The sequence below is a fragment of the Ixodes scapularis genome, unplaced genomic scaffold, assembly GCF_016920785.2.
Source record: "Ixodes scapularis isolate PalLabHiFi unplaced genomic scaffold, ASM1692078v2 ptg001158l_1___fragment_3__unscaffolded, whole genome shotgun sequence".
NCBI lineage: Eukaryota > Metazoa > Arthropoda > Arachnida > Ixodida > Ixodidae > Ixodes > Ixodes scapularis.
This window is the reverse complement of record NW_024610108.1, coordinates 3015001-3027500: the sequence shown is the minus strand read 5'-3', so window position 1 is coordinate 3027500 and position 12500 is coordinate 3015001. Positions and strand designations below refer to the sequence as shown.

Here is a 12500-nt window from a genome sequence, read left to right as displayed (position 1 = left end):
CTTTTTTGCAGTGGAGAGAGCCCCGCAGTGACCGAAAGGGAATCGGGTTAATAATCCCGAACCCGGACACGGAGATTGGTCCTTCGGGGCCCAGTGCGGTAACGCAAACCAGCTCGGAGACGCCGATGCGAGCCCCGGGAAGAGTTTTCTTTTCTCTGTAAGGAGATCGAGTCCCTGGAATGGGTTCGCCCCGAGATAGGGATGGTGGCTCCGTAGAGCAGTGCGGTTCTTGCGCTGTCCGGTGCGCTCGCGTCGGCCCTTGAAAATCCGAGTGAGGGAGTGTGATTTTCGTGCCGGACCGTACCCACATCCGCAGCAGGTCTCCAAGGTGAACAGCCTCTAGTCGATGGACCAATGTAGGTAAGGGAAGTCGGCAAAACGGATCCGTAACCTTGGGATAAGGATTGGCTCTGAGGACTGAGCCGGTCGGGCTGGGGACCTGAAGCAGGAACGGCACTGCACCGGGACTGGGCGGGGCTCGCCGTTCACGCGGCGCGGCCAAGCCCGGACCAGCGTCGGGACCTTCCTGTGGAAAGCCTCAGCTGCGCGGCGTCTGAGGGCTTCGTGCCCAAAGTGCTATGCTTCGGCCGGCAAAAAACAGTCAACTCAGAACTGGCACGGACCGGGGAATCCGACTGTCTAATTAAAACAAAGCATTGCAATGGCCGCTGGTCGGTGTTGACGCAATGTGATTTCTGCCCAGTGCTCTGAATGTCAACGTGAAGAGATTCATCAAAGCGCGGGTAAACGGCGGGAGTAACTATGACTCTCTTGGGACACAGAAGTCCATGCCGGCTGTTACCGCATGGACATGTGCCAACACCCACGTGCACGTCGTGTGTCCTGCCAGCCAAGGAGTTTGTGCTTCCTGTGCTGCAACGGGTGCTCTGGCTTCCTTTGGGCATGTGGGTTGCCATCCCACTTGCCTTTGTATCTCTCGGCATGACCAATAAAAGGAAACACAAAATTCGTGGCAGCCGAGTGGCTGTCACCCCGAGTAGTAGCAGGCCTTGGGACGGCCAGAGTTTGCGGTTTGGTGATAGTGGAGACACCGGCCGAATCCCTGACAAGCCAAAGTGCATATGTGGCAGAGAATTTGGCACTTTGAGGGGTTTGAGGGTGCATGCGTATCGAATAAAGCATGATTTGACGGTTCCACCCAGTGGTGGAGATGGTGGAGAAGTTGAGGAGGTGCCGGAGTGCCCGGTGGTCGGCCCACTGGGGCTGGGTAGGGGTACCACTACCCAGGTCTCAGAAGTGGCCCTTGGGGCAGAGGCTTCGGCTCCTGATCTTGAGTACGTTGCGTCGCCAGAGGCTTTGGGTTCGCTTTTGGGCACTTCGGTAAAGACGGCGTCTGAGCTGTCAGGTGATTTGATGATCACTGTGGATGATCAGCAGGGTTCTCTGAGGAGCTCTGAAATGGGTGTTTTGGTTGCCCTACCGAGTGAGGGAAGCCCGGGAAGAAGGGTCACCTCTGGTACTGGTCCGAGCGTTGTTGACACGGAGCCGAGGGCCCACAGGATGGTTTTAAGGCCCAAGAAACGAGACACGGTGAATGTTGCTGCAGTGAAAGCCACTAGGCTGGTATGTCCCGAGGGGAGCCGGCGTCGGGAGGGGAGGCCTCCCTCTGCTGACAGCACGACTCGTGGGGTCTTGGAAGATGCAGCGCAGGCCGGAGCTCGTTACTCAACCAGAGTTTTCCGTGCCAGGAAAGGAGCTGAGTTACCTGAGGGCGTCATTAGGGAGGCTGCGCCCGCTAGTGGAAGAACGGCGAGGGCCTCGGGTGCAGTGGATGCCACGGGGCAGACAGTGAAGGGAGTTATGCCCGGTAAGAAGTACCCTGGTGCGCGGACCAAATTGCCCGGGGTGAGGACAATGCCGGTGGGGTAGCAGGAGTTGGGCGGCCGACAAACTCGTCTGGCCCCGAAGTTGTGCTCTTGTCCCACCTGACGAGCGGCGAGGGGGTGATCACCAAGGGAGTTGGTACCCCAGGGCATGGGCCCATCGATCCTTCTGGTCTGCCAGGAGTGCGCATGAGAACTGAGTCTTTGGGCATAAATAAAGTGGGCACCCGGAGCCAAGTTAAAAGCTCCAGCGACCAGATACCGGAGCACATAGCCCTTAGGAGAAGGGCAGGACAAATATGTGTTGGCCCTGGGGTTAAGCAAACGACCCCGACTAGACGGGCGAGAAATAGAACTGTTAGCTCCGATGTGGAGAATGTGGCCACAATGAGTGGGGCCGGAAAAAGAAAAAGTGGCCCCGATGAGAAGGGCAGGATATATAAAGGTGCTCAGGAGACCGTGGGGGTAGCCGCGGGCTCCTCTGCTTTTTCCATCCACCCAGTGGTGGAGGATATTGACGATGCAGAGCGTCTTACTCGGAGGGTCAGCGAGTATGTTGAGGACTTCAGTGCTGGCACTCGACGGTCTCTTGTGGAAATGAGCCTCGGGGGGACTGTGGGCGCTGGGCTGCCCAGTACCCCAGGTCATCTGTGGTCACAGACTCTGCACCCAATGATAGGGGTGGGAGCAAGGTCCAAGCGACCTGTAGGCCTACGGGCCTCAGAGCGTGATATTGGTAGTGGAGGGATGTCCGATGAAACATCTGGCATCGTAGCGCCTGTGAAATGCTCCAGCGATCAGATACCGGAGCAGGCTGCCCTGAGGAGAAGGGCAGGAAATGAGGCGGGTGCCTCCAAGATGTAGCGGGTGGCCCCAATGATATGGGCCAAGAATAGAACTGGTAGCCCTAATGCGAAGGGCATGAGACAGAAGGGGTGTTGTCAGGACATCCTGGAGGTAGCCGCGGGCTCCTCTGTTATTTCCATCCCCCCGTTGGAGGAGGGTAGAGGTGTCGAAGGTGTTGGGGTACAGGGAGCAGAGGTTCCCATACTGCAGGATACAGGGGTCAGCGAATATGCTGCTGACATAACTGTTGACTTTATGCAGCCTCCTATGGTAGTGTGCCCGGTGGGGCCCGTGGGGATTGGTCGGCCGACCAGTCCCTCGGGTCTCTTGCGGTCACTGCCTCTCCACCCAATGATAGGGGATGGAGTAAGGTCTAGGCGACTGACTGGCCCTCGGGCCACAGACCAAGGATATGGTGAGGAGGGGACGTCATCTCACACGGTTGGAACTCCAGATAATGCTGCAAGTGATGTTGCGGAGGGTGTGAGACTGAGCCCGTTGAGGGGTGCAGGTGCCGACCCCTTGGCACAGAATCTGGGGGTTGTCTCCGCTAAGGTGGTTGAGTGCAGCAACCCGACGGGGTATTTTTGCCCCGAATGTTCCCGTGAGTTTTCCACCAAGATTGGAGTGAGCCTGCACAGACGGGCTAAGCACTTCAGTGAATACAATGTTGAAATAGACGTCACCAGAGTGAAGGCTCGGTGGAGTAAAGAAGAGCAGTTCTTGATGGCCAAGAGGGAGGCACAGCTTACTCAAGCTGGTAAATTGGCAAATATGAACCAACAACTGCGAGATAGTGTTGCCGCAGGTCGCACCCTTGAAGCGATTAAATCGCATAGGAGGCGTGAAGACTACAGGAGTTTAGTCCGTGAAGTTATACAGGCGGACTCCGGCAGGGGGGTGGCTAGTGCATCTCCTCAGAACGACAGAGGAGACTCAGATGATGACATTTCCTCTACAGGGGACCCTCCTGGAGTTGAGGTTGAAAGGGTGCCTGCAGTGGCTGCACCACGTATGGAACTTCGGTCACGTGCGCGGGTTGTACCCAGTGTTGGGCATACTACAACTACTCATGTAGCTGGTGGTGCGAGCACCACACAATCCGATTCGGATACGACGGATGATGGAGGTCCAGATGGGCCTCTGGAAGGGGGAAGTGCGCGGCTCCTACGACCAGATACCGGAGCCAGGATCATCACTGAAATAAATTCACTAGTGAATCGCCCACCTCCTCAGTCGCACCAAGCGTATAAGCTATGGGATGTTGCTAAACTAGCGACCAAAGGAGTTGAGGTGGGTGCTGCCCTGAACAATTACATCAGGGAAGTCTTTTGTGTTAATGAGAGACCGGCTAGAAGGCCGAAGCGACATGTGCCGGCAGGCCGTGAAAGTAGGAGGAAGAAAAAGAAACGGGAATATGCAGAAATGCAGCAGCTCTTCAAAAAGAAGAGGTCAGAGTGTGCGAGGAAGGTCCTTGATGGCGACCAGGACACTGGGGTGAGAGACCCGGTGGAGTTTCTGGAAAGGTGGAGGGCTGTAATGGCCGGTGAGGAGCCGTTGCCCAGGGTTCCTGGGAGCTTTAATCCGCCGTCGGAAACAATTGATATCTTGTTCCTGATCACGGCCCAGGACATAAAGAATGCTTTTCCACCGTTGAACTCGGCCCCCGGGCCAGACGGTCTTACCTCAAGGAAACTTCGTGCAGTTCCCATGCCCATTCTTCGTGTACTCCTAAATTTGCTGAATTTAACAAGAAAGGTACCAGTCTGCCTTCAAGGTGCAAGGACTGTATTTTTGCCAAAGAAGCCGCAGGCATCGGCATACTCGGACTTCAGGCCGATAACAATGGCGTCAGTGTTGTTGCGCCTCTATCATAAAATATTGGCGCATAGACTGATGGAGTCTGTAGACTTCGATTTTCGACAACGGGCGTTTATTCCCGTAGACGGCTGTGGAGAAAACATCTCTATTCTCTCAGCCGTACTGGATGAGGCGAAGACGAGGTTTCGTCCACTGTACCTTGCAAGTGTAGATCTTGCGAAGGCCTTCGATCGTGTGTCTACGGAGGCAATCTTGAGGGGGGCAAGGTTGGCGGGTCTGTCCGAGGGCTTCCTCGGCTACCTGGAACACCTATATCGTTCATCGAATACGGTGTTGCATTTCCAGAACTCGGAAATGCTGGTACAGCCAACGGCGGGCGTCCGTCAGGGTGATCCCTTGTCGCCACTGTTGTTCAATTTGGTATTGAATGAATGGCTTCAGGGCCTCGACGAGAGAATTACCTTTGTAAGTGGGGACCTCAGGGTTTCGGCGATGGCGTTCGCCGATGATCTCCTTATTATGGCCACGACGCCACAGGGCTTACAAGAAAGGCTTGATAGCTTGATGAGCTTTCTCGTCCCACGAGGACTACAGATAAATGTAACAAAGTCCTTTACCTTGGCTCTTGTGCCATCGAAGGATAAGAAGGTGAAGGTGGACACCTCAAAAATTTTTACCGTAGGTGGCATTGCCTTACCAACAAGTGACACTGCCACGGTGTGGAGGTACTTGGGCCTCCAATTTTTGGCAATGGGTAGAAGTGCCATGCCGCTAGAGAGAGAGCTGGCTGAGCTCCTGTGTAAGGTCTCAAAGGCCCCGTTAAAGCCTCAACAGAGGCTTGTGATCTTGAGGTTTTACCTTATCCCACGTCTTTTGCATAGGTTGGTCCTGGGGCCTTGGTCGCAGAAGCTTCTTCTGCGACTGGATAAAATGATCAGAGCCTCAATGAGAAGGTGGCTGGCGTTGCCGCATGATGCGCCGATGGCGTATTTTCATGCTGACGTGTCCGAGGGTGGATTGGGCGTCCCCTCATTGAGGACGGCCATACCAGGTATGCAGATACGGAGGCTGGAGAAGCTGTCCCAGTCTAGCCATCCCGCCTGTAGAGCGGCCTTGAAGACCAGGCTTCTGAAGAGTCTCACGCAAAGAGCGAAAGCAGCCGCGAGGTATCGTGGCAAAGAACTCTTTACGAAAAAAGCAGTGTCCGCCTTCTGGACTGAGCTGCTCCATCATAGTGTGGACGGGGCTGCGTTAAAAAATTGTAGAGATGCACCCTACGCCCAAGCATGGGTGCGTGACGGAACGCGCCTGTTATCAGGCAAGCAGTTCATAGATCTGGTGAAGTTAAGAATTAATGCATTCCCGAACCTTACTCGTACTAAGAGAGGCCAAGGTGGCGCCTCAAAGAGCTGTAGAGCGGGCTGTTTAGCCCCGGAATCTTTGGGGCACCTACTGCAGGCGTGCCATAGGACGCACAGTACGAGGTTGCAGCGTCATGATGGTTTGGTGGCGTACTTGGCGAAAAGGTTGGAAGAGCTTGAATGGGACGTGGCTGTTGAGCCGAGAATTGAGACGAATAGGGGCACGGTTGAGCCCGATCTGGTCCTCAAAAGGGAGGGCCAGTCAGTTATTGTTGATGCCCAAGTAGTGGGCACTAGGTTGCCCTTACATGAAGCACATCGCCACAAAGTGGCAAAGTATAGTTTTCCCGACTTGTGGAATCAGATACGGGTTGGGCCCTCCGACACCCCCGTGGTGACCAGTGCCACAGTGAGTTACCGCGGGGTTTGGGCAAAGGATAGTGTGGCAGCGTTGCATGATCTTGGGCTTGGGCGCTACGACGTCAAGTTGATGACCGTGCGCGCGCTTCAGGGGGGGTTCGGTGTTTCCGTGTTCACCAAAAGATGACCACCGTGGTGACACGGGCGATGATCCGCAGATAATGGCCGTCCCAGGGCCTGTTGTCCCAGAATAGGACATTAAAGGGTCCCTCTTCCCTACCATCGTAAAGAGGATAAGTGTATTCCAGGGCGTTGGGCGGCCGAAGGGCATCCCCAGAGCTCTGAGAAAGAGCGGGGTGAGCCAGTAGCTCTTTGCGCCCTCCAAGTCCTTTAAGACCTAGGACTTCCACCCTTTTTTTTATTTTTTTTTTTGGAGGTTGAGTGATTACTTCCTTTAATATTTTTTTTAAGTATTTTTAGTTTATTTATTTTTTATATCTTTTATTTTTTTTTTTTTTTGGTGGGAGGGGTTGGTCCAGAATTTCTGGTACCTACAGCAAATTGCTCCTAGGCCAGGGGCTGTTTGGCCTCCTCTGCCCTGCGGTCCCTGGTGCTCTGGAGTACAAAAAAAAATAGCCAAATGCCTCGTTATCTAATTAGTGACGCGCATGAATGGATTAACGAGATTCCCACTGTCCCTATCTACTGATCTTCCCTAGGCGCCGAGGGGGCAAGACGTGCATCGAATGAGCTCCCCAAGCTAAGTATAATTTTTATATTTCCAGGCTAGCTGGAAGTATATTCTTTTAGGTATTAGTGTATAAAGCTCTAGCGATTAGTTTCCAGGTGTTTTTGTTTTTCTAAAGTTAATTTTCTTTGATTTCTGAGCATTTTTGTGTGAGCTAGGCCCAGCGGGAAAAATCAAGATGGTTGCCACTTGATTTTGCGTCCAAACTCAGAGTTTGAGCGCTCGCCCGTACGTATAAATCTAACGCCCGTGTTCCTCGCGTTTGCGCGAACACGAGCGTGTGTTTGTTTCTTTTGTAGAGCCAAAACTTTTATTTTTACTGCTACTTTGAGTTTCGAAGTGGTGGGTTGCTAGGCCAGGGGGCAAACAAAGGAAGCCTGAACTACGCAGGCTAACTTCTCTTTATTTCTTTTCGGGGGGTTTTTCCGCTTAGCTGGACAGGTAAGCTAGGTCCCTTGTGTAACTAAAAGCCTAGCACCACCCTTTCCAGGTGGTGCAGTCTGTGTATTTCAGTTTTTTGCTGATTTATAGGCTTTTTGTTCAAGCGCACTTTTCCCGCCTTTTTTCTTCCGACCGAAAACGCTATGTAGTATTTTTTTTTTCTTAACACTAATGGCGGTGCAGGGCTAAGGTCGGCACTCGTTGCTGTAGCGCGGTCGCGAGAATACGTTTGTTTGGTTTTTTTTCCCATTTTAGGCCATTTTCTATTATTTTTAGGGGTGTCCCTTTGTGATTTTGTCCGCGCCATTTTTGGCACATAAGACTCTCTTTTCTTTCGTCGCGAAGAGTAGCTGGGGATTTTGGTACTGCTATTCGGCTGGGCTTTGGGTTTGGTTTTCATTTTTGCGTTTGGGCGTTTCTTTTGCAAGCCTGTCCGTCATCTGAGACGCTCAGATGCCGGGCAGCACTACTGGCGATGCCTCCCCCCCGGGGGAGGAGGTAACTGAGAAGGGCAACGGGGATTCGCCTCCGACCCAAGAGACGCTCGCCGCGCAGGCAAAAAACATGAAATTTAAACTTAACCCGAACTCCGCAACTCTGGTAGACATGTACCATGACATAAGTGAGGCAATCCCAGCGGTGGGCACTAAAACCAGTAAGACTCACGTGGCCAACCTGCACGCTGCATACGACCGTCTGTTTGGTTTTGCCCTAGACCTAATCAACCAGAACACAACACTTGCGGCAAAGATGGAAGCGTACAAGGAAGAGAGGGAGAGGGCCCCAGCCCCCGCAGCCCCGTCCCCCACGCCGGAGAGTGTTGCCGCCCTGCAGCGCACCTTCTCGCAGGTTCTCCAGCAGAACCCGGCGACTTCGAGCCCGAGCCCCGCCGGCCAGCAGCAGGGGGGGGGGGCATCACCCGAGGCCCCCAAGCCAACAACACCACCCTCAGCCCCCAGGGAGAGCCTTTTGATCTACCCTGCAACCAAGCCAGCAGCTGGGGTGGAGCCCTACGCAGGGATCTCCCGCCTGCTGCGTACTACCTTCCAGCCCGCGGACCTCGGACTCGGCTGCGTCGAGATCAAGCAAGTGCGAGGTGGGGCTATTGTGCTCGGTCACAACGCGGCCGGACTAGACCGCCTCGCGGAGGCCATTAAGGCCAACGCGGGAACCGCGTTGAAGCTTACAACTAGGCGCTCAGAAAAAAGGGCCCCACAGGTCAAGATTGTGGGGGTTGACCCAGGGGTGGAAGCTGCGGACCTAGTTGAGACCCTAACCTCAATGAACGACCTCCCAACCGAAGACCAGAACAAGGTCGTGGCCTCATTTCGGGCAGCATCGGGCACCATGGTCCATATTCTGGAGGTTGGGCCCCAGACGAGGGACATCCTCCTCCAAAAGAGGAGGGTGTATCTCGGATGGACGTCCTGCCCCGTTTATGAGAACCTTGGCGTCCGGCGCTGCACGAAGTGTTGCACTTATGGCCACACAGCTAAAGTGTGCAAAGACCAGTCCTCGGCCTGCACTGAGTGTTCCGGCGACCACCCCGGGGCCAACTGCAGGGCAATTGAGAAGCGGTGCCGTGCATGCGTTCGGAGCAACGAGAAGTTCAAGACGAGATTTCACGTCGAACACTCGTTTGGTTCGAGGGCATGCAGGGCCCTGCTTGAGAAGGAGCAGCAGGCTCGACGATATTTAGCCTACTAAAAGCCCCTTTACCAAGCATTCATAGGTACATAGCTCTAATTCAATAGTTATCTTTTCCCGCTTTTGAGCTGAACATACATTAACTTAAAACACTAACTATGACCAGCTCGGATAGCAGACTAGATATCCTGCAGTTTAACGAAAATCACTGTATAAGAGCTATAGACCAACTTAAGATAGATACTATGGAAATTAAACAACGCATCACCGGCATTCAGGAACCTTATTATCTTAAAAACAAGGTTGTGGGATTCAGCATTAAAGATAATGTCATAGCATTCGAAACAAAACCCAGAGTCGCAATGGTAATTCACGATAACTTTTGCGATGCATTTCCTATTACCGTAGCCAGAGATCTGCTAGTGGTCCGCTGTAACACAGAAAACGAAACGTTTGTGCTAGCAAACGTTTATATACCACCTGATGACGACATAACACCTTGGCTGCAAATAATCACCGAAGTTGTAGAACAGCACAAATCAGAAAAACATATATTATTAGGAGACTTTAACGCAAAAAACCCCAGCTGGGGGGGACAGAGATTAGACCAGAGAGGAGAGGAATTAGCAGACCTTTTTATAAGCTTAGAATTAGTGTGGACCAATGACAGAAACTCGTCCCCAACTTTCGCCTCACCAAACGGCGAAAGTTGGATTGATCTAACTATTGTAAATGGACACACATTAGGACACATTTCGGATTGGGAGGTTTTGGACACTCCTTCAGGCAGCGACCACAGCTACATCAAAATTACAGCTTTTGGAAACAGGTGCCCAGTCAAAAGACTAACAAAAACAGGCGAGATAAAGGTTATAGACAAATTAATAAAAGACCGCTGGCTTAGGGACATGTCAAGCAGACCTCTCGTTTCCAAAAATCATTTAGAGCATGTAATTAGAACATTTTATGACAAAATTGAAGAACTTACGGAAATATATTCCAAGGTAGTTACCTATCGAGCAAATGAAGTTAAATGGTGGACCCCACAACTTTCTATCGAACGTAAAAAAATTCGGGCGCTTCGGCGCAGATATCAAAATTGCAAAAATAACAATAGAGATCACTTTAAGAAATCCTATTATGAAGCGCACAAAGATTATAAAAGCAACATAAAGGATGCAAAGCAGAGCTCTTTTAAAGAGTTCTGCGGTGTCATCCACGGCAATAATGTTTTTACCCTCCCATATAAGATAGCACTTAACAAACTTAAACGCCCGGTAGTGCTTTGTCCTCTCGTGTTACCAGATGGAGTTCGGACGAAAAGTCTGGCAGAGACAGTACGTTTTATCCTAACAACGCTATTCGAGGAAGATGACCCAAACAGCGACTCGGCACATGAGACCAACGTGCGTCTCATGTCACTCGAAGATATCAATACAATCAATGACATACCATTCACTTTAGCAGAGGTAGATGCTGTTTTGGCTAAATTGAAATTAACAACTGCACCAGGAATTGATAATATCAAAACCTTTTTTCTGAGAACAATCTACAACAACTTTAAAGAACTCTTTCTTAAAATTTTCAACGCGTGTCTGGAATTTGGTTATTTCCCCGCTGAATGGAAAGAAGGAAAAATAATACTACTCAAAAAGACAGATAGGGTTGACAGTCCCTCCGGATATAGACCGATCTGTCTGAACTCCATCTTTGGTAAAGTATTAGAAAAATTAATTAACAATAGGCTGTACCATTTCTTACACTCTAAAAAACTACTTCATGAAAACCAATTTGGCTTTACCCACAGAAAGTCTGCAGTAAGCGCGTTATACAAAATTAAAACTAAGCTGGAGGACGTCAAGAGGGAGGGGAAGGGGGCAATCTTGGTGTCTCTGGACATCAAGGGAGCCTTCAACTCGCTCTGGGCCCCAGTAGTAATTAACAAAGTAAGAGAAAACAACTGCCCCAGAAATCTCTTCAATTTGGTTCGAGACTTTTTGACAAACCGCAAAATGTCCTACTTAACAAAAAGCGAAAAAATTACTATCGGCTCAGTAAAGGGGTGTCCGCAAGGTTCACCCCTCAGTCCACTTCTTTTCAATGTTGTTATTGCGGATCTTCTTCAACAAAGATTCGAAAACAATATAACGATTCAGGCATTCGCTGACGACGTAACCCTAATAGTGACGGGAAAATCACGGAAAGAACTGGAGGACAATGCAAACCGGGCGCTAAACCTCATTAAAGAATGGGGAGATGAAAAAAGGCTAAGCTTTAACCCGGCCAAGTGCGAAGTTCTTGATATTGGAGATCGGTATAAAAAACGAGTACCAACCATTAAATTGGGAGGTCGCAACCTCACTCATGTAAATTCATTAAAAATCCTCAGGGTCGTTTTCGACTCAAAACTGACATTCACGGCACATGCAGAATATCTAAAATCTAAAATAACTCAAAGCACCCAAGCCCTCGGCATGTTTTCCGGGGTCAACTGGGGCATCAAGGGGACACAATTCAGAGACATTTATATCAGAGGAATAGAACGAGCAATTACGTACGCCGCCCCCGTATGGTGGAAAAATACAAACAATTCGCACTTGGCCAGAAAGCTACAGTCAGTACAAAGAACGCCGCTTTTGAAAATAACTAAAGCATACCGCACCGTTAGCAATATCAACCTTAATATTCTCTCAAACATTATGCCAATAGCACTAACACTCGATAGAGAAGCCGCGTCATTTCACTTGTTTCAGAGAAACAGTGACCACACTATACTTGGGACGACCTGGGAGACGGAAAAAATCCAAAAACTGTTAGATCCCTGGGATACGCACCCAGCAGAAAAAACAGCTGTATCATTTTTTAAAAAAGCGCCTAGCACTGCTCAGCTTAACATCTTCACAGATGGATCTGTCTGTAACCAGACGGTAGGAGCAGCATTTATAATACTAGATGAATCGGAAAAATCAAATAAGAAAGCAATGTACAAATTAGAAAAGCACGCAACAATATATGATGCCGAAATGATTGCAATTCTGAAAAGTCTGGAATACATATCAACTTTTAAAAACAGTACAACCTTTAACCTATTCACGGATAGCTTATCCACACTGCAGGCCCTAGCTAACCCCCACAATAACCATCCAATAATTCAACTCATAAAAAATACCATTAAAACAATTCGAACAATGCATAGTATAAATCTAATGCATGTGAAAGGCCACACTGGGGTGGAGGGAAACGAATTGGCAGATAAACTAGCAAATAAAGCGCGAACTCATGGAGAACCGGTAGCGTTACCCATGGGAAAAAACTATGTCAAAAAAGAAATCAAAATTCAACTCTTTAAAGAATGAGATCAGCGATGGAAAGAGGAGGGGCAAAACTCCGAATTGAGTACATGGATCCCTAGTATATACGATATACCAGACA

At 50.5% G+C, this 12500-nt stretch overlaps 1 protein-coding gene across 1 annotated transcript in view; it reads left to right on the top strand.

Moving 5' to 3' along the window:
- Nucleotides 1-6930: 6930 nt before the first annotated feature.
- LOC121834434 overlaps nucleotides 6931-12500 on the top strand; it is a 7460-nt gene continuing 1890 nt past the window's right edge. The window contains exon 1 of the mRNA XM_042288121.1: nucleotides 6931-8517. Within this exon, the coding sequence (XP_042144055.1) occupies nucleotides 7875-8517 (643 nt within the window). The 5' untranslated portion in view covers nucleotides 6931-7874. The remainder of the gene's footprint in view (nucleotides 8518-12500) is intronic.